At 39.4% G+C, this 25,442-nt stretch overlaps 1 protein-coding gene across 7 annotated transcripts in view; it reads right to left on the reverse strand.

Annotated features, from left to right (window-relative positions):
- Positions 1 to 25,442, reverse strand: part of sanbr (SANT and BTB domain regulator of CSR) — a 67,166-nt gene that overhangs the window by 6,584 nt on the left and 35,140 nt on the right. For 6 of the 7 annotated variants that reach the window (XM_033025145.1, XM_033025152.1, XM_033025151.1 and 3 more), the window contains 8 exons: positions 25,304 to 25,414; positions 22,421 to 22,544; positions 19,247 to 19,399; positions 15,202 to 15,347; positions 8,168 to 8,267; positions 6,370 to 6,402; positions 2,928 to 3,024; positions 982 to 1,058 (listed from right to left, as the gene is read on the reverse strand). In XM_033025145.1, the coding sequence (XP_032881036.1) occupies positions 982 to 1,058; positions 2,928 to 3,024; positions 6,370 to 6,402; positions 8,168 to 8,267; positions 15,202 to 15,347; positions 19,247 to 19,399; positions 22,421 to 22,544; positions 25,304 to 25,414 (841 nt within the window). The remainder of the gene's footprint in view (positions 1 to 981; positions 1,059 to 2,927; positions 3,025 to 6,369; positions 6,403 to 8,167; positions 8,268 to 15,201; positions 15,348 to 19,246; positions 19,400 to 22,420; positions 22,545 to 25,303; positions 25,415 to 25,442) is intronic. The other variant, XM_033025149.1, reaches the window with a different exon arrangement.

Below are 25,442 nucleotides of genomic sequence, written 5' to 3' on the forward strand. Positions count from 1 at the left end.
GTTAAAGTACACATTGTCGGAATTTATTAAAGGGTATTTTTATACATGTTGGTTTCACCATGTAGAAATTACAGCTGTGTTTATACATATTCCCCCCATTTCAGGGCACCATAATGTTTGGGACACATGGCTTCACAGGTGTTTGCAATTGCTCAGGTGTGTTTAATTGCCTGTTTAATGCAGGTATAAGACAACTCTCAGCACCTAGTCTTTCATCCAGTCTTTCCATCACCTTTGGAAACTTTTATAGCTGTTTATCAACATCAGGAACAAAGTTGTGCCAATGAAAGTCAAATAAACCATTATGAGACTGAGAAACAAGAATAAAACTGTTTGAGACATCAGCCAAACCTTAGGCGTACCAAAATCAACTGTTTGGAACATCATTAAAAAGAAAGGGAGCACTGGTGAGCGTACTAATCTCAAAGGGACTGGCAGGCCAAGGAAGACCTCCACAACTGATGACAGAAGAATTCTCTCTATAATAAAGAAAAATCCCCAAACACCTGTCTGACAGATAAAAACAAGCATAAGCTGAAGATGGCTGCAATACAGGCCTGGCAGAGCATCACCAGAGAAGACACCCAGCAACTGGTGATGTCCATGAATCGCAGACTTCAAGCAGTCATTGCATGCAAAGGATATGCAACAAAATATTAAACATGACTACTTTCATTTACATGACATTGCTGTGTCCCAAACATTATGGTGCCCTGAAATGGGACTATGTATAAACACTGCTGTAATTTCGACATGGTGAAACCAAAATGTATAAAAATGTATTTTATTAAAATATGACAATATGCACTTTAACCACGTGATTTTTTAAATTACAAATCTCAAATTGTGGAGTACAGAAGCAAATAAATAAATGATGGGTCTTTGTCCCAAACATTATGGAGGGCACTGTATATGCAGTAGAATACTTGCTGCAATTTAATTTCACATAAAAAGCCCCTGATATTTTCCCATCCATTTTACCTTCTCTTTTTTCTGTGTGATAGGAGATGCCACTGGCTTCTTTGTTCGATTGGTAACTTTCTTACACTTTCTTGTACCTGCATGGGGGTGGGAAATAGCAAACCTTACAAGCTTAGAAAATCTCCTTTATTGGAAACTGACAAATTAACAATGATGTAGGTCAAAGCTTAATTCCACAGGTGAGAGCTGATCAATATGTAATTATCATTTTCCTGTGAAAACAAGTAGTTTGCATTGAGTTATTCATTTTTTGTGTCCCTAAAGCAGATTCTAAATTGTTAGCGAGAAAGACAATTAAAACCATTTTTAAATACTTCACCAAAGCAGGCTTTTTGGAACATTAACTGAAAGTGGAAGTGAAGTGTGCATTAGCAAATCTTCTGCTTTAAAGGTTATTAATTAGGTGATTTAGCAGTAAGATGGAGAGATCAATGTGAGATTTGAAGACTGGTATTTTATAATGTGAAACTGAAGAAACAATTAGATTCAGAAAAACACAATATTTCAGCATAAGCGGGTCAGACAGCATCTCAGGAGGACACGGAGGCATTAATTTCAGGTCAACGCTCTTTCTCAGATGGATTGTAGCAGGGATAAAGCCTGGCAAATTGGCAAATGACAGGTGGATAGTGGTGAGAGGGGCTTTGATTGGCAAATGGGTGGACAAAGGCTTGAGATGAAAAGGTGACAAAAGGGTATCAGATAAGGAAGAAACAGAAGTAAAATGTAAAGCCAGAGTAAAGGATTTAGGTGGGAGGGGGAAAGGGGTTGGGATAATGGAAGAATTGGGTGTGCAGCCAGGTGGAGCACAGGGAAGACATGATGGGGAAAAGGTCATCGTGATGGTGGGGCGGGGGGGTTGGGGGTATGGGTTTGTTACTTAAAATTGGAGATTTCACTGTCCATACATTGGGTTGTTAGCTAGCAGAATATTAGGTGCTCTGCTTCCAATCTGCGTGCGGCCACACTCTGGCAAAGGACAGAAGGTCAGTAAATAAAGGGAAGTGCAAGTGTTGGGCGATTCGTTTGTCTCATCTACATCTTGCTGATGTACAGGAGGCCACATCGAGAGCACTGAATGCAGTAGAGGTGCATGTGACCCTCTGTCTCACCAGGAAGTGCGGCTGGGATCCCTGGATGGATGCGAGGGAAGAGAGTTGTAGTGACAGGTGTTACATCTCCTGCAGAATTGTCGGGGACGATGCCATGGATGCAGTGGTCAGTGAGGTGATAGGCAAGGGCCAGGATAATTCTCATCCTTACTCCGTCTGGGTGAGTCATGGGAGTGAGAGCAGAACTGCAGGACACAGAGGAGACTGATCTATCGACAAAAGCAAGGGGAAGCCATCTTTGCTGAAGTGAGGATATCTTGGATATCCTAGTGTAAAGCCTCATTTTGGGAGCAGGTGAGATTACTGGATGGTGTCCTTGCAAGAGGCAAGGTAGGAGGAGGTGCGATCAAGGTCTATCCGAGGCGATGCGTTTATAGTAGACGCCAGTTGATAATCTGTCCACTGTGATGGAAACAGAGATCGAGAAAGGAGAGAGACATGTCAGTGATAGTCCAAATGAATCAGGGCAGGGTTGAAGTTAGTGGTAAAGGTGATGAAATCAGCAAGGTCTACATAGGTGCAGGAGGCAGCCCCGTTGTAGTGGAGAAAAGACAGGAGATGGTAAAATAAATAGTTGATCAATAGACTAATCAGCCACATCATGCTTTCTATAAGTAATACAGAATTATAAAATTAGAATAATTCATCTGTATAATATATTCTGTATCACCAGCATCATTAATTTTCATGTTAATATGATTTTTTTCTTAAAGTAGAATGCCTTTATGGAGGTTGTTGAATGAAACTTTGTGACTATACGCTAATATTGTTCACAAGTATCTAGTATGTGCTTCAATGTCAATAAACATTTGAAATCAATTGTCATATTTTTACCTTGCTTTTTGGTCAGTTCTTCTTCATCTCCTACTTCATCCTCTGTTACTTCTGAACCTGTGGTATATTCTTCATCTTCAGAATATAATGCTTGTTGCTTCAAAAATAAATAAAATTTTAACCAACATTTTTGCATGTCCAACAATGGTTATACTCAATATTAATCTGGAATAGTTTACACAGTATTAAAGACTTGTAAGAGTTGGTGTATTTTCAGAACAATAACCGATTTGCTTTAACCAGTCACTGGAAAATAGTAACAATTTTATAATTCATCACGTAACATCAATTCACATTTAAAAGAAATTGGGAAAGAAAATTCTAACAATGGAGTTTTGGCACAATTCTGCTGAAATTGTTAATGAAATCTTGCTATAATTGGGACGTCACAATTGAATGATGTGAATAATAATGATGTAAGCACTTAACATTCTTTAGTGGGTTTGACAATTTAAAAAAAATCACATAATTCCATTCAATTTAACAGCTGCAGGTGTTAAAACTAGATCAATAGCAAATTTGCCGTTATAAGATCCTGGTTCCTAAATATTGCTGATGATAAACAGTCCAATGTTTATTAATTTCACCAAAAATTAAATATGTAGAGTTAAATCCAAACTGAAGACATAATGCTCAGTTCCTTTGGAGTAAAAGTCCAATTAGTGGAAAGTGATGTTATTGTCGAATAAATAAAGTTAATTCCTCCCATTTTACCTTATTTCAGCCTCTTGCATACAAGGTGAGGTTGGGATTGTAAACCATGAAAACAGTTACCCCACCCAACCCCCTCTCCTCCTGACCCCTCTGTGGAATGATGAACTGGTGGAAATTTTCTCCACATATTTGATCGTATCCTCAATTGGGTGGGATGGGGGAATGCACTCGGATGAGATATTCCAAATCATGAGAAAATTGGTGCAGAAACCAATGAGTGATACCGTTTGGTCCTGCCCAGCAGTTTGATTGGGCAGACTTGACATGGGTGTGCAACAGATCTGTCCACTCTCAGTAATTAGATGGTCTATAGCATATTATATTGGTAGTGAGGGAGAAGACCTTGCACCTAAAAAGAGGATAAAAGTGACTTACAAAATGGTTTTCTGAAGGCTCATTCCCAATGAGCCTTAAAATTGGATTTTATCAATAATCTGATGGATACATTTCACCTGGTCAGCCATTCTGGATTTTCTAATTTCAACAGTTAACCAAAATGTTCTACCTTATCATATTTATTAACTCTAGCTTTCTAATTGGTCACCAACCCTGCAAATTAAAAACAATGCAGATTTTCTCGGGACAAAATCTACAGGTTGCCCAGCATGGATTTTTCTTTAATGTAATAACTCTATAATGATAAAGGCATCAGTCTGTGCAGTTATCAAAAGATAACAATCAGTGAGAACAATCTAGCTTATTGGCTATTACAAACAAAACTTACATTATAAGAGGTTAATCAAGTAAAATTGTAGAGGACCAATTGGCACCATCACGCCTTACATCCAAAGATAGTTATATTTATACTTATCAGATCTTTCCCTCAAAGCTTCCAGTAGAAAATAGAAAAGCCTTTCTAACTCATGTCTCCCTCAGATAGAGGAGATTCATGATTGCAACAAGTTGCTTCAATGCTCTTGGCCAGATAACTCCAGCAATTTAGTTAATAAATAGGAGTTCGTGTTTAAGGGCAAATCGAGTCATTGTTTTTACTGAGAACAAGTCTGAAATGATCATTTATGTAGATTAATTTATTAATCGTTTATGTAGATTAATTAAAGTAGATTATATTAGTTGTTTCATTAAATGAAAAGTTGGACATTATTTCACTAATATTTTACAGTCTGCCTTCCATATAGAAACATTAACAATGTCATGTACTTGCAGACAAATGGGCTGTGGTTCTTGCATTATGAGCCTGTGTTCCATTGAGATGGAGTCTAAAGAATTAAATCTAATGCAAATTATCCTCCTGGAAATAAATTGGGTGAATGGGGGTGAAGGATGATCCATGAGTCCCAAGACCTAACAAAAGCTGCTCCATTGGGCACACTGCAGTGAGCAGTTTCATACAAAACATACAGTTCCACATTATATGATACCTCCCCTCAACACCTCTGTTGCCTTTATTATCAAAGTGCTTGTCTGACAAGCAGGTTGAGACTTCTACTGGTTAATTTAGTTGCTGCTTTAGCTACTTCAAACTCATTTTATTAGCAAGATTTCTCCACGTGATCCACAATTGCCATCTCACACAAACTCAACATAGTATTTGACAATTTTGCTGAATTTCTCCATTTCACTGTTTGCCTTCAAATCACCTGTGCAATAAGCATTGTCCAATTTTCTATTATGTGCTTACTCCAATGCCGCCCTATTTGCCCATCTTACACATTTCCTAACGGTAAACTCATCCAAACATTCATCGCCTGTACTACAACATACATTATCTCCATTACTCATCACAAGTATGTTCACAGATTACACTGGCTTCATTGCACCAACACCTCAACTTTATCCCAGTCTAGTCTCATTTCCTTAAATTTAATCTGACAGTTCTCCAGGTATTTGATTGCTTGAAGAATATAATGTTTGCCAATGGATCTGCAGCAGGTGTGCAGTGTCTGTGGCAATAATTCTTCTGCATTTTCAGAATAAAAAATATGCCATCTGTTATTCCTTATGGTACTAGGATTAAGGAATCAGTGGTCACATGTCCAATAGCTTGGCTGATAGTGAAGTGGGGTGGTAATGGATCAGGACCAATCTGCAAGGAGATGGAAATGGACTAAACATCAAGCAGAAACAGTTAGGCTGTGCAAGGGATAGTCCATGGGATGAAAGTAGGAAATACACCTTTCTGATTGTTGTTCCAACTCCCAGGACAACATGGGCCGTGCTCCAAAAGGAAAGCTGTACAATGGCATCGTCTAATGTGCCCAGGACAATTGCATCAGGGCTGTAATGGTGCCTCATCATGAAGCATCTCTTTTCAGAGATTCAAAGGTCTGGAAATTATTATTATATTTTTCTCTAATAAGTAAAAATAAGTTATTTCCAGTTATGTACTGCTGGAATAAAACTATCCATTTGAAATTCGAGTCATGTTTTCCTCCAATTTTGGCGATGAACAAGAGGCCCAGTTCTTTAACCCTCAATTGACAGCTTGCTTGCATCTCAATAGTTCCTGCTCCCTTATACTACCATTGCTCCCATTGACATATCTTACAATGCTCATGCTTGATGCAAAAAACTGAAACATGAAACGGCTAACGGCAGATGGAATAAACATTGAATTAAACTTGAGTAATTTGCAAGTGATAGCAAACATTAGTTGTATAAAATTCAACTTGACTTATTTGTTATCCAAATACTTCATTTTAGCATTAGTGTGTATTACCATTTTACAGAAATAATAACAAATAATACATTAATAACTATTACATACCAGCTGCAAACTCCAGTTTTTCAAAAGTGAAAACTACAAAAGGAATTTAGAGATTGTGAAACCAGCAAAAATAGTTATACAAGATACCTATAAGCATATAATCAGCAAGACATGTCAATTATATATATTATAATAATTCTGAATATTGCAGATAAACCTTTAATGAATATTTAATCTTCAAAATTTGGAATTATTTAAATATGAAATACAAAAAGTCACAACCTGCTGATTGCTGCTAAATGAATCAACAGCTTCAAAATAAGACCAACAGAATAATGGACATTGGACCGCTGGAAAATGACGCTGGAGAAGTAGTAATAGGAAATAAAGAAATGGTAGATTAATTGAATAAGCTTTTAGCGTCAGTCTTCACAGCAGAAGACACCAGCAGCATGCCTGACATTCAAGAGAGTTAGGAGACAGAAATTAGTGGGGTTGTTATTACTAAGAAGGTGCTTGGGAAGCTAAAAGGTTTGGTGGATGAGTCATCGGGACCCGATGGACTACACCCGAAGGTTCTGAAAGCGGTAGATTTAAACCCCTGTCTCACGATGAGGTTTATGAGTACTTAGAAGCGGATGATAAAATAGGTCAAAGTCAGCATGGTTTAGTGAAGGGGAGATCTTGCCTGACAAATCTGTTAGAATTCTTTCAGACAGTAAATCGCAGGAGAGATAAAGGAGAGTCAGTGGTTTATACAGCTGTATGTGAGGCTGCTAATGAAGATGAGAGCCCATAATAGAGGGAAGATACTAGCATAGATAGAAAGTTGGCTGAATGGCCAAAGGCAAAGAATGAGAATAAAGGGAGCTTTTTATAGTTGGCTGGTAATGACCACAGGGGTCGATGCTGGGGCCGTTACTCTTCACATGTACGGTGGCAAAGTATTCAGTCATGCACCTTAGTAGTAGGGATAAAGGCTTAGAACATTTTCTAAATGGAGAGAGGATTAAGAAATCAGAGGTGCAAAGGGACTTACAGCGAAGGGACTTACAGCAGGATTCCCCAAACGTTAATTTGCAAGTTGAATCAGTAGTAAGGAGGCAAAAGCAATGTTGCCATTTATTTTGGGAGGACTAGAATATAAAAACAGGGATGTGATGCTGAGGCTTAATAAGGCACTGGTCAGACCACGTTTGGAGTATTGTGAGCAGTTTTGGGCCCCATATCTATGGATTGAATTAATCAATTCCTCTTTTTCACTCTTTAGGAAATGGGAGGAAAACAGAGTAAAGTAAAAAAACATAATAAAATGGACGAAGCACCCAAGGTCAGGACCAAACCCAGATCCAGGGAGCTGTGAGACATTAGCAATAACTGTTGTACCATCATATGATTCTCATTCCTAATAAGACATTTTAATCATTTCAATAGAGTACAATTTACATTGCATTTATGTTGCCAAATTACAGAGATCCTACGCAAGATATTGAATCAATATTTACAATATGTTCTAAGGCAAATGGTTACTGCCATTCCAATTAGTAGGATTACTTTGTTCAAAGTTATACCCTCAGCAAATATCACTGAATATCATTGTGTAATCATCTATTTGGTATCTATACATTTTGCTAAACAGCAACCACAGCATTTCATAAGATATGAAACAAAAAGAGAAAACCCAGACAATATGCTACCTAAATATTAATTTTGAAGCAATGAAACACCAAAAGATTCTTGCAAAATGAGTAGGGGTAGGCATTGCATATCAGAAACACCTCAGAGTATTACTTCACTTTTAAAATACCATTGTTTTCCTCTACAGGAAATATGACCATCCAACAGTGCAATTACTTACAGTTGTGACATCTCCAATTTTTTGTCCTTTCCATGAATTGGGTTCTGCTAAGATTTCAGAATCTAAATCCTGCTCTTCAGATAGATTTATGTTTCCATTACTGCAATAAAATTCCAATTGAAACGTTATAATAGAAACACACTTTTTTTTTAAAAACAACATCTAACAACCAAACATATTATTCTGCAGCAAAGTATGTTAAGAAATCAAGTTACTAGAAATGTTTATCTTAAATTCTTTTTAATCTGTCTATTTTATATGGGGAGGGGGAAGGAAGAAGCAATTTAGGTCAGGATTGTACCTGTGTCTCTGGAGCTGAGACATGTTTTACTAGTTGCTCTACTGTGCCAACTACTACAGTATTTATAAGTACAGTAAACCCTTGCATAATGGACCATAGGTGGTAGGGGAAATAGTGTCCGTTATTACCGATTATCCGCTATAACCAAGTAAGAGATTATCGTAGTAGAAACAAGGAACTGCAGATGTTGGCAAATACACAAAAGGACATAAAGTATCGAAGTAACTCAGCAGGTCAGGCAGCATATCTGGAGAACATGGATAGATGACGTTTGGAGTCAAGACCTTTTGGTCTGGAACTGTTCAAGTTCAAGAGAGTTTATTGTCATGTGGCCCAGATAGGACAATGAAATTCTTGCTTTGCTTCAGCACAACAGAATATTGTAGGCATAAATAAATACAGAACAGATCAGTGTGTCCATATACCATTGAATATATATATATACACACACACACACACACACACACACATATATATAAGGCTGGCAGCATCATCAAGGACCCACATCATCCTGGCCACACACTCATCTCTCCGCTGCCATCAGGTAGAACGTACAGGAGCCTGAAATCTGCAACATCCAGGCTCAGGAACAGTTTCTTCCTCACAGCCATCAGACTATTAAACTCGGGCTAATAATGGGAAAAAAGCTCATACTTAAATTTTGGAAAAATGCGCCCACACCAACAATAAAAATGTGGACATCAAATATGTTTGAAACATTACATCTGGAAGATATGAGATTCCTCTTAGCAGGTAAAGCAGACCAATTCCAAAAGACGTGGTCTACGTTTATGGACCTATTACAAGCATGAGGTGCAATAGTAATTTTAAAAATAAATAAATAAATATATGGTATCAGGACCTGGCAATGGGAGGTAAAACAACAAAAACAGACTTGGTTGGTAGTCCCCTTTCTGCAGAGTTTAATGTTATAATAGAGCGATTGTCCCTACTTTCTTTTCTAGGGTCTACTTTCTTACTTTACTTCCTTCTCTAACTTCTTTTCTAAGGGGCTTTCTTTTCCCAACACTCTCTTGCACTTCACGACTCTTGCGCACTTTCTTTACTTTACTTTACTTCTATCTTTTTCTTAAAGCTCAAAAAAATGAAGCGGTACAAAAAATGTATTAAGATATGTGTTGTGTATTATTGTAATTTACCGTACTTCTAATAAAAAATTTATTTTTTTAAATAAATAAATAAATAAAAAGACTATTAAACTCAACTCAAACAAAAATCTGAACTTTAATAGCCTATTGCACTTTATATAAATAAGCACAGTTGAGTTGAGTTTAATAGTCTGATGGCTGTGAGGAAGCAACAGTTCCTGAGCCTGGATGTTGCAGATTTCAGGCTCCTGTACGTTCTACCTGATGGCAGCGGAGAGATGGGTGTGTGGCCAGGATGATGTGGGTCCTTGATGATGCTGCCAGCCTTTTTGAGGCAGTGACTGTGGTAGACCCCCTCGATGGTAGGGAGGTCAGAGCCAATGATGGACTGGGCAGTGTTTACAGCTTTTTGCAGTCTTTTCCGCTCCTGGGCGGACAAGTTGCCGAACCAAGCCACGATGCAACCGGTCAGCACTTCTACTGTGCACCTGTAAAAGTTCGAGAGAGTCCTCCTCGACATACCGACTCTCCGTAATCTTCTCAGGAAGTAGAAGCGCTGATGTGCTTTCTTTATAATTGCATCAGTGTTCTGGGACCAGGAGAGATCTTCGGAAATATGCACGCCCAGGAATTTGAAGCTCTTGACCCTTTCCACCATCGACCCGTTGATATAAACGGGACAGTGGGTCCCCATCCTACCCCTTCCAAAGCCCACAATCAGTTCCTTGGTTTTGCTGGTGTTGAGAGCCTGGTGATTGTGCTGGCACCATTTGGTCAGTTGGTTGATCTCACTTCTATACTCGGACTCGTCTCCATCAGTGATGCGTCCCACAACAGTAGTGTCGTTGGCGAACTTGATGATGGCGAACTGGGCCTGGAATCCAGGTAAGTTGACCGCCCCGGCCTGCTGGGGTAGTCATTGGTCGCGACCCGCCATCGGCTGGAATGCAAGTGAGGGAGCTGCGTGGTGTGGTGGTGGTGGCGGCAGCCCAGCCTGGCAGCAAAGGTCGATAGGCCCGTCCGCTTTAACCACAATCCCTTGTGAAGAGGTCCATAATAACAAGAGTTTACTGTACAGTCATAATGCAATCTTGCAGCGACAAATTTTAGTCTTCGTATTGAGAACAGCCATCAAGCTGCATGACATCTGATATACCAAATTGCATAGATTCAGAGCACATCTAATAGTTTCAAGCTTTGCTATTAATGTGCATCACCAAAGTTTGAAGGGTTTAGATCCAACAAAAAAATCATGGCAGTCACACATTCTCAACATGGGTGCCTCACAAAGATACATTCTTCGCCCCTTATTCTTTATGCACCCAGGACTGCACAGCCAGAATCTGCTATCATTCCATTTGCAAGTGACACCACTGTATTGGGCCAGATCTTAAACAGTGAAGAGACAGCGTATAGGAAAGAGATTTAATAGAATGGTGACAAGACAACCGCTCCCTCCTCAATGTTAGCAAAATGAATTACAGGGAGCAAGATGGAGCTTATCTGCATCAATGATGCCAGTGTAAAGATGGTAGATAAGTAAATTTCCAAAGAATAAATATCACCAAAAATTTATCCCAGAACAACCACATTGAAGCTATGACCAAGAAAGTACACAAACACCTCTACTTCATCAGAAGACCTATGCGGTTTGGTATGTTTCCAATGTCTCTTTCCAACTTCCTCAGATGCACTAGAGAAAAACAATTGGTATACATCACAGCTTGGTTTGGTAACAGTTCTGCCCAAGACCACAAGAAATTGCAGAGAATTGTGGATGTCGCCCAGTCCATCTCACAAACTATCCTCCCCACCATTAACTCCATCTGCACTTCACGCTGCCTTGGGAAAGAGGCCAACATAATCACATCTCTTTTTCACCCCGGTTATTCCATCATCCACCCTTTGCTGTCGGCCACACATTACAAATTAAATAAACACCTGCAAATTACTAAATATGTTTTGCACATTATTTGGAATGCATGTTATAATCAAATTGCTACCACTTGAAAGGACACAATAATGAATTCAGTCTGAAGGGTCCAATCACCTATCCATGTTCTCCAGAGACGCTGCCTAACCCACTGAGTTACTCCATCATTTTGTCTTTCTTTATAATAATGAATTACTTTGACAGTTTTGCCACAAGTCCAGACATTTGTAAATAGTTTAAAAACGAACATTAAGCGTGTTAATGTCTTACGGCAATATAATTGAACTATAAGGGTGCATAAATAACAACTGAAAATTACTTTAAATAACGAACAAAATACACCACTAAATATTGTTCAAGATTCTTATGAACCTCAAATGACCCGAATACAAATATAGGGGATATCAGTAGTTCAATTTATTATAGTCACATGTACTGAGGTACAGTGAAAAACTTTTGTTTGCATGCTGTCCAGTCAAAGACGATTATACAAGATTACAATCAAGCTGTCCACAGCGGTCAGATAAAGGATAAAGTGTTCAACATCTAGTGCAAAAAAAGTTTGACTAAAAAAAGGTCAAGTGAGGTATATGGAAGTTCAGGACTGCCCTTTAAATTGTCCCTGAATCTGGAGGTATGCATTTTAAAACTTCTGTACCTCTTGCCTGATGGGAGAAGGGACAAGAGAGAGTGACCAGTGTGAGACCGGTCCTTGATTATGCTGGTGACCTTCCCGAGGCAGCAAGTGTAGATTGAATCAATGGAAGGGAGATTGGTTTGCATGATAATCTGGGATATGTCCACAACTCTGCAATTTCTTGCAGTCTTTGATAGTGCTGTTCCCAAACAAGCTGTGACGCAACCCAATAAGATGCTTTCTATTGTGCATCTATAGAAGTTGGTGAAGGTTTGTTGGGGATCTGAATCCGAATCTGACATGCCAAACTTTCTAAGTCTTCTAAGGAAATAGAGGCATTGGTGTGCTTTCTTGGACATAGCTTCGATGTGGCTGGTCCAGGACAAATCACTGGTGTTATTTATTACTAGGAACTTGAAGCTTTTGACCATCTCCATTTGGTGTGCGTGTACTGCTTTACTTCCTGAGGTCGATCACAATCCCCTTTCTCTTGCTGACATTGAGAGAAAGGTTGTCTTGACAGCACATCACAAGGTTCTCAATCGCCTTTTTGTACTCCATCTCATTATTTGATATCCGGCCCACTATAATGGTGCCATATGTGAACTTGTAAGTTGAGTTGGATTGGTATTTGGCTGTACGATCATGAGTGTATAAGGAGTATAGTAGGGAGCTGAGAACTCATCCTTGTGGGACACCAGAGATGAGAATTACCAAAGAGGGTTATTTATCACCTATCCTCACTGATTGTGGTCTGTTGGTTGGGAAGTCGAGGATCCAGTCACAGTTCGGAGACGAGCTTGATTGGGATAATGGTATTGAAAGTAGAGCTAGAGTTGATGAATCCAACATAGGTCCAACATCCAATACTTTTTGTCCAGGTATTCCAGGGATGAATGCAGGGCCAGGGAGATGGCATCAGCATGTTGTGGCGGTAGCCGAACTGCAGTGGATCAAGGCTGCTTGGTAGATTAATGTGTGTCATATTCAGCAGGCGGATACCTCAGAACGGACTAGGGAGAGATGAAAGATGTCCGTGAACACTCCTGCTAGTTGGTCCGCACAGTTCCTAAGGACATGGCCAGGGACTCCATCTGGGCCAGTTGCTTTCCATGGGTTCACTCTCAAGAAGGCTGATCTGACTTCTGCAGCAGTGACCCTGGGAAAAGGCACACTCGAGTCTGACATGAGAGGATGTCATTGCTTTGTGGCCTTCTGCTCAAAGCGAGCATAGAATGCATTAAGTTCTTCAGGGAGGGCCGCACTACCACTAGCGATGCTGCCTGACTTTGCTTTGTAGCCCATTATACATGACACAGGTTTGTCCCAGTATCTACTTGGCATTCCTGATTGTCAGAGGTGTATGTTAACTTTGATTTGCGTGCTACCCAATCCGATACCATGAGTACATCATACACAAGTTACACATTTAGAATATTGTGTTCAGTTCTGGGCACCATGTTACAGGAAAGATATTGTCAAGCTTGAAAGGGTTCAGAAAAGATTCACGAGGATATTGCCAGGACTAGAGGCTGTGAGCTGTAGGGAGACGTTGAGTAGGCTTGGTTTCTCTTCCATGGAGCACAGGAGGATGAGGAGGGTTCTTATAGAGGTGTACATAATCATGAGAGGAATAGATCGGGTAGATGCACAGAGTCTCTTGCCCAGAGTAGGGGAATCGAGGACCAGAGGACATAGGTTCAAGGTGAAGGGGAAAAGATTTAATAGGATCCGAGGGGGTAACTTTTTCCACACAAAGGGTGGGGGGGTGTATGGAACAAGTTGCTAGAGGAGGTAGTTGAAGCTAGGACTATCCCATCGTTTAAGAGACAGTTAGACAGGTACATGGATAAGACAGGTTTGGGGGGATGTGGACCAAGCGCAGCAGGTGGGACTTGCTGGGACATTGTTGGTCGGTGTGGGCAAGTTGGGCCGAAGGGCTTAAATTTCCACACTGTATCACTCTATGACTCTATGACAAGTAAAAGAGTGGAACAATTGAAGTCAATAATAGTGGATCCTCTTCTGGGACAGCATGTATAAAATCTCCACATTTGTTCCGGATCCACCTTGCATCTTCCAAATCTCAAGTTTCAAGTCTCTGAAAAGTTCGATCTTAGCCTAAGGAGATATGCATTTCTATATTCTAACTTTGCCCAGTGTCCTCTTGACAGTGGTGTAGGGGGGAAATCGGCCTGGCAAGGTGTTGTCAGCTCCTTCAATAGCCGCTGCCGCTCCATGTAGCTGCTGTAGGCTGGGCTCAATTTGCTTGCTCATCTGGCTGTTGTGTGGCCACCACTGACAACGGTGTTTTCCCATTCCAAATCCACGATTTGCAGCCACTGTAACTGTGCTTTTGATTTATAAATCAGATGGAAATTTGAGTGCACCATTTAATATTGAAACGTGCAAAGCAGGGAAGTCAAATAGGGGTAGTACATAGACAATAAACTGTAGGGTGTCCAGATGTTAATAAACACAGAGACCTTAAGGTTCTATAGTTCCCTAAACGTGGCAACACCAGTGGATGGAGGGGAGGGTGGGGGGGGGGGGGAGGCAAAAAGGGTCTCTTTCTGTGTTGTACAACTCTATGACTCCCATGTTCTCATTATTTCCAGATCACTTTAAAATGTATCTGCATGCAATAGTCATACAACCTGGAAACAGGCCCTTCAGCCCAACCTGTCCATGCTGACCAAGATGTCCCATCAATGCTAGTCCCATTTGCCCACGTTTAGCCCATGTCCATCTATACCTTTCCTATCCATGTACCTGTCCAAACGTCTTAAATGTGGTTATAGTACCAGCCTCAGCCATATCCCATGGCAATTTGTTGCTCATACCCAGCACTATTCTATGAAAAAGATGGCCCTCGGGTTCCTATTAAATCTTTCCCTTCTCACCTTAAACCCATGCTCTCTGGATTCTCCTACCCTGGGTAAAAAACTTAAATTTCAGTACTTGTCATCTTTACATAGGTAAAAACATAAATAATCCATATTCAACATAATTTTGCAATGTTTAAATGTTCAAATAAGAGCTTCTCAATATTACCTTTCTTCAGTTTTACAAAATGGCACACAGACAACATCCTTGTGTTGCAGTACATCACAGTACACTTGACCAATTGATAATGAAGTAAGTTTACCATTCTGAAGCTGACTAGCCAATTTGACAACATGATCCTGAAGTTTACAACCCTAAAAGTAAAAATACAAAAACACCAATTACTTAACAGAGACCATCATCTCTCACTTTTTTTAGTTAGCTCAATCTCCACTGACAGTTGAGATTTATAACGCACAAAGTAGGAAGAAAATTAAACAGAAAGAAGCCATTATGTCCTTGCTTTAGTGAGCTATCAATGTTCAAATGATCAATAATCCTTGCTAAAAGCATGCAGTTAGCTACACAGTTGTCAGTGATTTGTAAAAGCACTAAGCATTACCCACCAGCGTTCCTGCTTAATCTGCAAAATATCCACAGCACTTTGTTTTTATTGTAAGTAGTTGCCTTAGTTTTTGCTGTGGGGAAAAATGCATTGCCTGTCCAATATATAAATACTAATATAGTCTAGTCTTTCTGAGTTCCTATGAATGTATATTTTTGTTTCTTTAAAACCAACAGAAGTATGGTGATTAGAAAATGAATGCAATACTCATTTAATATCTGTGTGTATTGCTAGAAAGAAATAAACTCAAAGTTTTGCCAAATAAACGTCAAATACATTCTGAAAACAATATTTCAGACACTAGAAACACAGGCAACGTTTTAGATAGGACATAAATGTGTAGGGAATGAAGGGACATGGATTTTAGGCAGGCAGAAGAGATTAATTTTATTTGACATCATTTTTGACATAGATGTCAGCCAGGGTGTCTTTACCTGTGCTCTACTGTTCTAGGCACAAACGGCAAGACAGTGAAATAAAATATCATTGCAAAATTTGCAGGGGGATTCAGAAAGTACAGGGGTAAAAAAATGGACAAAGAAAGCAACAGTTCCAAAAAAGTACAGGATTGATTATTGACTTATGTAAATTGATAAAACAATAAATTGGATAGTTATATGGATGGGAAAGGAATGGAGGGTTATGGTCTGAGCGCAGGTATATGGGACTAGGGGAGACTATGTGTTCGGTACGGACTAGAGGGGTCGAGATGGCCTGTTTCCGTGCTGTAATTGTTATATGGTTATATGGTTATATGGTTATATTCTAAATAAAAATGGAGATTTAGAGTTGAAATAAAGACCTGACTGAAGCTTGAAAAAAGGGAATAAATAAATAAATAAATAAAAATTGACACTTAAGACTTCATCGGAATGGGAACTTTAAACTCGGTCTCAGACCCAGAACATCGGCTGTTTATTTCCCACAAACACTGTCGGACCCACTGTTCCTCCAGCATCTGTAATCTCTAGTGCCTCTACAGGAACTTCATATTCTTGATAATAGTAATTTTGGAAGGGAGGAAAAGACAAAACTGAATAGGAGATATATTAGAGAAAGGTTCCAGTGCAGCATCATTTTACAATGTTGCATAGTGCAGCACATCAATATACAATCACAGATCAGATTCAGAAATTATATAATTCTCAGGGTTCTACAGGCGAACAAATAGCAGTGGCGCCTTTAAATAATTCAGTGATATACAGTGCCCTTCATAATGTTTGGGACAAAGACCCATCATTTATTTATTTGCCTCTGTACTCCACAATTTGAGATTTGTAATAGAAAATAAAATCACATGTGGTTAAAGTGCGCATTGTCAGATTTTAATTAAGGCCATTTTTATACATTTTGGTTTCACCAAGTAGAAATAACAGCAGTGTTTATACATAGTCTCCCCATTTCAGGGCACCATAATGTTTGGGACACAGCAATATCATGTAAATGAAAGTAGTCATGTTTACTATTTTGTTGCATATCCTTTGCATGCAATGACTGCTTGAAGTCCGCGATTCATGGACATCACCAGTTGCTGGGTGTCTTCTCTGGTGATGGTCTGCCAAGCCTGTGTTGCAGCCATCTTTAGTCTATGCTTGTTTTGCGGGCTAGTCCCCTTCAGTTTTCTCTCCAGCATATAAAAGGCAAGGTCAATTGGGTTCAAATCGGGTGATTGACTTGGCCACTCAAGAAATGACCGTATTTTAGCTTTGAAAAACTCCTTTGTTGCTTTAGCAGTATGTTTGGGATCATTGTCTTGCTGTAGAATGAACCGCCGGCCAATGAGTTTTGAGGCATTTGTTTGAACTTGAGCAGATTGGATGTATCTATACACTTCAGAATTCATTGTGCTACTACCATCAGGAGTTGTATCATCAACGAAGATAAGTGAGCCAGTACCTTCAGCAGCCATACATGCCCAGGCCATAACACCCCCACCATCGTGTTTCACGGATGAGGTGGTATGCTTTGGATCTTGGGCAGTTCCTTCTCTCCTCCATACTTTGTTCTTGCCATCACTCTGATATAAGTTAATCTTCGTCCCAAGACATTTTTCCAGTACTTTGGTTGCTCTTTTAAATACTTCTTGGCAAATTGTAACCCAGCCATCCTAATTTGGGGCAAACCAGTGATTTGCATCTTGCAGTGTAGCCTCTGTATTTCTGTTCATGAAGTCTTCTGCGGACAGTGGTCATTGACAAACCGACACCTGACTCCTGAAGAGTGTTTCTGATCTGTCAGACAGGTGTTTGGGGTTTTTCTTTATTATAGAGAGAATTCTTCTGACATCAGCTGTGGAGATCTTCCTTGGCCTGCCAGTCCCTTTGCGTTTAGTAAGCTCACCAGTGCGCTCATTCTTCTTAATGATGTTCCAAACAGTTGATTTGGTAAACCTAAGGTTGGGCTGATGTCTCAAACATTTTTATTCTTGTTTCTCAATCTCATAATGGCTTCTTTGACTTTCATTGGCACAACTTTGGTCCTCATGTTGATAAACATCAATAAATGTTTCCAAAGGTGATGGAAAAACTGGAGGAATGACTAGGTGCTGAGAGCTCTCTTATACCTGCATTAAGGAGGCAATTAAACACACCTGAGCAATTACAAACACCTGTGAAGTCACGTGCCCCAAACATTATGGTGCCCTGAAATGGGGGGGGACTATATATAAACACAGCTGTAATTTCTACATGGTGAAACCAAAATGTATAAAAATACCCTTTAATAAAATCTGACAATGTGCACTTTAACCACATGTGATATTTTTAATTAAAAATCTCAAATTGTGGAGTAGAGGCAAATAAATAAATTATGGGTCTTTGGGACAAACATTATGGAGGGCACTGTACACACAAAACAGAAATAATTTGGGGCAATTTAGCTAGCACCACTAAGAGAATGGAAAAACATTGCATAAATTTATCATGTAAATATTTTGAATATTTCCAAAAGTATGTACTGAGTTTATATGAAGAAGAACATGGTTTGATTTAGCAGAGTAGTGACACAAGGAAAATAACTGACCTACAAATGATACATGAATTGGAAAATAGTGAATAGAGTGTGGCAACAGGACCTTTGGCCCAACTTGCCCACGCTGACCAACATGCCCCATCTATACTAGGCCCACAACCTGCATTTGCCCCATATTCCTCTAAATAAGGATGTTGTATCACTTGCAAGTGGAGTATTCACATGTTCATACCATTGGTTTGAAGGCTACTCAAGTGGAATACGAGATACTGCTCTTCCAGTCTGCGTAAGGTCTCACTCCAGCAATGAAGGAGGCCAAGGAAAAAAAGAAAAACAGTATGGGAATAAGAAGAGAGGAATTAAAATGAAAGCAACTGGGAGCTGCAGCGGGCCTTGGTAGACAGAGCGTGTATGTTGGTAGACATATGTTGTTTCGCCGATGAGGGCTTCGATTGTCTTTCGCAGGCTGTTGGAGCATAAAATTCTTAGCTACAGGAAATTATTTAAATACATTACATTGCACACTCTTGAGGAGTTTTAAAAAATAGCAAGCACATTCACAGCAGGCTTCCTGGCTTCCTTCTTTGTTGTTAACTTCCAGAACTCAATATCTTTACGGAGTGCTCCCAGAATGGTAGACATTTAATAGCATATTTTTTGTTCATCTTTCATGCTTACTGTGTTTACTTGAAGAGGATCAAACCGCATGACTTTCTGCTTGCAACAGGGATACAATCCAAAGCCAGGAGTGGACAATTGATTGCCTAAGGGAAGATATATCACTTGTTCAGGGTGATATCGGCAATGGGAGAGTTCAGTGCATTGAAAAACCTAAAAGAAATGAAAATAGCACAATACTAAATAAACATAGCATGTGGCATAGATTTGTTTCAACTAGTACTATACTAACTAGTCCCTTCAATTGTAACATTATATAAAGACAAATACAACTTGCATTAAAATGCGACTTAGGTATGACTACATACAAAAAAATAAAATAATAATTGCACTACTATGACTGTATGCACGTAAATATATTTATTTATTGCTCATATTCTATGTCGCTCTTCTAGGGAGATGCTAACTGCATTTCGTTGTCTCTGTACTGTACACTGCACAATGACAATAACATTTGAATCTGAATCTGAATCCGACTACCAGTCATCTCTAATGGGAGAATTTATGGTCACCTAACTATGACAGAGATGATAAAAAAAAGTATTTCTTCATACACTCATATGACCACAGTAACATTTACAGTTGCCCTAATACCACTCCAAAGCTAAAATGCTACTTTTCCCCATAGTTGCATCTTAATTGCCAAAAATAGACCATAGGGCCAATTTCCATGTTGTATAACTATGTTCTGAAAATGTAACAGATTGTGTGTTTTTTTCCTCCTTTAAAGCCACAAACACTTTCTAAAAAATAAATTGAATACAGGCAATCCCCAGATTACTTCAGAGTTCCATTCATGAGGATGACTGAAAGTAGATTTATCTTTGCCAGAAATGTCAGTTTCCTACAACTGTCCATATCATTTTGCTCTAGGTACACTTGGTCTTTTATCAAATATTCACCATGTTGAAAAATGTGTGGGAGAATTTGCATTAAGTCTGGTTTCTATAAGTCAGGTCGTTCATAACCTGGGGAGCCAATTTTTTATAGGAACAGTGGACAGCCATTTGCTCCACAGAGCCACAGGAATAAACCCACCATTCCATTATACAGTGGCTTAGCTGTACCCCCAAATCCCTCGTCCTGTCTCAGAGTCATAGATTCATACATCACAGAAATGGGCCCTTCAGCCCACCATGCCCATGCCAATCTTTTTGCTAATCTATACATTGCCATTTGCCTTCATTAGGACCATATCCTTCTATGCCTATTTAAGTGTCTATCTAAATACCTAAACCCAATAATTCACCTCCTCTGGCAATGCACTCAAGAAAAAAATCTCTTCGTTAAAACAAAACTTTATCCAAAGATTCCCTTTAAGGTGCTTTCTCTCACGTTAAATCTATACCATCTTGTTTTTGATACCCCTACCAGAGAAAAAAGATTGATTTGCTAACCTCTTCTCCCTCCCTGGGTACATATGATGTTATATATCCAATCCAAGATATCCCTGCTTACTTTCGACCACTGAAACACCCGTTCCCCTCCCTAACGAATCCCCCACCACTAGTTCTCACCTCCACTATTCCCTTCCGCGCTGTGCATCAGAGCCAACCATGGAACCACAAACTTTGCGGCTGCTGCCACTGAGGCTCTCTCTCTAAACACCCCAACATGGTACACACATGGTTGAGAGGGAGATGAGCACCGGGAATTCCTGAACCACCTGCCTATCCTTACTGACCTTCCTGGCAGTCACTCATGTCCTCTTTTTGTAACTGCAGCCTGACTAACTCACTATAAATACCGTCTAGCACGTTTTCACCAACCACATGCCCTTTAAATACAAACTTCAACATCACCGACCCAATATCAATTGTAAAGAGAGTTATGGAATCTCCATCCTCACAATCAAATGCAACCCCATTACTTCAAACAACAAAGCCTCCAACTCAATGTACATTGGTAATAAAGTTAATTCACTTCAATTCAAATTTATAAAGAAAGAATATAGTAGAAGGGGTAACTCGGCTCATATGGCCATTGTTGACAAGTCCAACCAGAACCACTCACTCATTGCCTCCCTAAAGCCTTTTTCCACATACTTACCAATTTGTTCTTAAACATCACAATTTAATATGCCTTTGCTATTTCTGCCCTAGCAATGCATTTCAGAATCTACCTACTCACTGCACGAAAGATGTTTTCCTAATGTTGGTTTTCTTCTTTTGTCAATTACTTTAATTTTATTTCCTTGATCATTTTGCCAATAAGTCCATTTTCTCTCTATCGACCTAAACTCTCCATGTATTTAAATACCACTAAAGGATTATGTCAAACTCCTCTTTTGGAGAACAATCCAAGCTTCTCCCATCAGCCCCCTATTGCTGGAAACATTGCAGTAGAACTTCATTTGCACCCTTCTTCAGTTGTTCACATTTTTCTATGGTACGGTGCCCAGAACTGGATACATTATTCCAGTTGTGACCAAACTAGTGGTTTAACGATTCATTCAACTTCCTTATTCTTGTGCTCTATGGTTTTGATTATAGGATCCTGTATGGGTTTTTTAAATTTTTATAATCACTTTCCCAAAGACCTGTGACCTTCCTGGTGGAGAATGGACACATAAAGGGACAGATATCATAGTAAAGATGATGTAAAGGGACTGGATGATTTATTTATTTGCTGCTCCTGCCCTTTTATTCTTTGGGCTTTAATCATGCTCAAAAACTACCAGATAACACTTGATCAAATGCTTTTGAAAATTCACACACACATTAACCAGAGATCCCTCATCAAATGGCTGTTATTCATCCAAAAACATTATTAAGCACAATTTGTCATTATTACATCCTTGTTAGTTTTCTCATCTCATCCACTGTTTGCCACTTATCGCTATTGTTTAGTTTTCATGCAGGTAAAAATGACTGGCCTTTGATTTGTGCTTTATTGGTGCACTTTATCTAGAGATGTTGGAGGAAGGTGATCACAACATCAATAATTTCCAGCAATGCATCACTCAGCATCTAGGAAATCATTCAAACTGGATAATTGATCCATTTTTAGTACTGCTAGCCTTTCAATACAGTATTTCTTTTCTGTTGAATAAATTCATTATCTGTCAAAGTTGGCTGGAATCAGCTTGTTTTAAAAATTCTACTCTCAACAAGTTATTTTAAAATATTGATTAAAAATTCAGCAATCAACATTTAAGTAAATATGAAAACTTACCTTTTTACATCTAGTACAGGGCAGCCAATTTATAGTTCCCCATAAACGCCAATACACATCTTGCCAAGATTTCAAGTCTTCATAGAGACCATTAAGATACTCGTGCACATCCCAGCTTTTGTCTCTAAAGAATTGAAAACATTCTAGTCAACTTTACATTCATTACAATGGAGTACAGTGCCCTCCATTATGTTTGGGACAAAGACCCATCATTTATTCATTTGCCTCTGTAGGCCAATTTTATACATTTTGGTTTAACCACGTAGAAATTACAGCTGTGTTTGTACATAGTCCCCTCATTTCAGGGCACCATAATGTTTGGACACATGGCTTCACAGGTGTTTGTAATTGCTCAGGTGTGTTTAATTGCCTCCTTAATGCAGGTATAAGTGAGCTCTCAGCACCTAGTCTTTCCTCCAGTCTTTCCATCATCTTTGGAAACTTTTAGCTGTTTATCAACATGAGGACCAAATTTGTGCCAATGAAAGTCAAAGAAGCCATTATGAGACTGAGAAACAAGATTAAAACTGTTAGAGACCAGCCAACCCTTACCAAAGCTTACCAAAATCAACTGTTTGGAACATCATTAGGAAGAAAGAGAGCACTGGTGAGCTTACTAATCGCAAAGGGACTGGCAGGCCAAGGAAGACCTCCACAACTGATGACAGAAGAATTCTCTATAATAAAGAAAAATCCCCAAACACCTGTCCGACAGATCAGAAATACTCTTCAGGAGTGGATTTGTCAATGACCACTGTCCGCAGAAGACTTCATGAACCGAAATACAGAGGCTATCATGCAAGATGTAAATCACTGGTTAGCCGCAAAAATAGGATGGCCAGGTTAGTTTGCCAAGAAGTACTTAAAAGAGCAACCACAGTTCTGGAAAAAGGTCTTGTGGACAGATTATACGAAGACTAACTTATATCAGAGTGATGGCAAGAGCAAAGTATGGAGGAGAGAAGGAACTGCCCAAGAACCAAAGCATACCACCTCATCTGTGAAACAGGGTGGTGGGGGTGTTATGGCCTGGGCATGTATGGCTGCTGAAGGTACTGGCTCACTTATCTTCATTGATGATACAATTGCTAATGGTAGTAGCATAATGAATTCTGAAGTGTATAGACACATCCTATGTGCTCAAGTTCAAACAGGTTCCTCAAAACTAATTGGCCGGCGGTTCATTCTACACTAAGACAATGATCCCAGACATACTGCTAAAGCAACAAAGGAGTTTTTCAAAGCTAAAAAATGGTCAATTCTTGAGTGGCCAAGTCAATCACCCGATCTGAACCCAATTGAGCATGCCTTTTATATGCTGAGGAGAAAACTGAAGGGGACTATCCCCCAAAACAAGCATAAGCTAAAGATGGCTGAAATACAGGCCTGGCAGAGCATCACCAGAGAAGACACCCAGCAACTGGTGATGTCCATGAATTGCAGACTTCGAGCAGTCATTGCATCAAAAGGATATGCAAAAAATACTAAACATGACTTATTTCATTTACGTGACACTGCAGTGTCCCAAACATTATGGTGCCCTGAAATGGGGGGACTATGTATAAACACTGCTGTCATTTCTACGTGTGAAACCAAAATGTATAAAAATGGCCTTTATTAAAATCTAACAATGTGCACTTTAACCACATGTAATTTTTTCTATTACAAATCTCAAATTGTGGAGTACAGAGGCAAATAAATAAATGATGGGTCTTTGTCCCAAATATTATGGAGGGCACTGAGTCCTTTACACTTACAACAAATACCTCAATGTCAGCAAGACAAAGGAGCCAGTCATTGACTTTGGGGAGCAAGGTGGAGTATATGTTCCAATCAGCATCAATGGTGACAAAGTGGTCGAGAGCTTTAAGTTCTTTGGCATAAATATTATCACCTTATTCTGGATCAACCATATTGAAACAATGGTGAAGAAAGCACACCAACATCTTTAGTTCCTCAGAAGACTAAGATCGACCCAGCTCCAAGACAATTACGGGCTTTTACAGATGTACTGGAGAAAACATATTCATCAGGTTTGGCAACTGCTCTGTCCAAGACTGCAAGAAATTGCAGAGCGTTGTAGATGTATCCCAATCCATCACACAGACCAGCCTCCCAACCACCCACACTTTATGCTGTCTGGGGAAAGCAGCCAACATAATCAAGGACTGATTTTACTCCAGCCATTCACTCTTCTCCCATCAGGCAGAAGATACAAACGCTTTAAAGCATACTGCCAGATTTAGGAACAGCTTCCCCACTGCTACATAATGGTTGTCCCACAATGTCTATGCCAAACATGATGCCAAATTAAACTGACGTCTTCTGCCTGCACATGATCCATATTCCTCCATGTGCTTATCTAAAAGGAACAGGCCCTTTGGCCCACTAAGTCTGTGCTGAACTTAAATCAAGTATACATTGTCATCTGCCTACACATGATCCATATCCCTCCAGTCCAAGCATATGCATGTACATATCTAAAAGCCTCTTAAACACAACTATCATATCCGCCTCCACCACCACCCCTGGCACTGAACTCCATACACCCATCACCCTGTGTAATAAGCTTGTCCTGCACATCTCCTTTAAACTTTTCACCACTTGCAATTAATGCAATGCCCTCTAGTCTTTGACGTTTCCATCCTCGGAAAAAAGTAACAGACCATGGAAAAAATATAGCAATATCAAAACAAGAAAGACGTTTGAGGTCAATTACAATTTTGCATCAAAAATACATTTTTGGAAAATGAAACGGAATTAGATGGGAATCAAAATGAAGTGAAACGCAGTATGAAAGACAATGGCCAGAAATCCTAATATTTAATTCTTATGTACAAACTCCAGTGTAATTTATAAACTCCAATCTAATTCAACAGTTACCTATTGTGCAAGTATATTATATTTCCACGCAGATCAATCCTTATTTTCACAGGCAAACAAGGAAACATTTTCTCTGTTTCTTTGGTAAGAACTTTCTTACACAAACTGCATCTGAAAAAGATAAAGCATGATTGTCAGT

The sequence above is a fragment of the Amblyraja radiata genome, chromosome 8 (genome assembly GCF_010909765.2).
Source record: "Amblyraja radiata isolate CabotCenter1 chromosome 8, sAmbRad1.1.pri, whole genome shotgun sequence".
NCBI lineage: Eukaryota > Metazoa > Chordata > Chondrichthyes > Rajiformes > Rajidae > Amblyraja > Amblyraja radiata.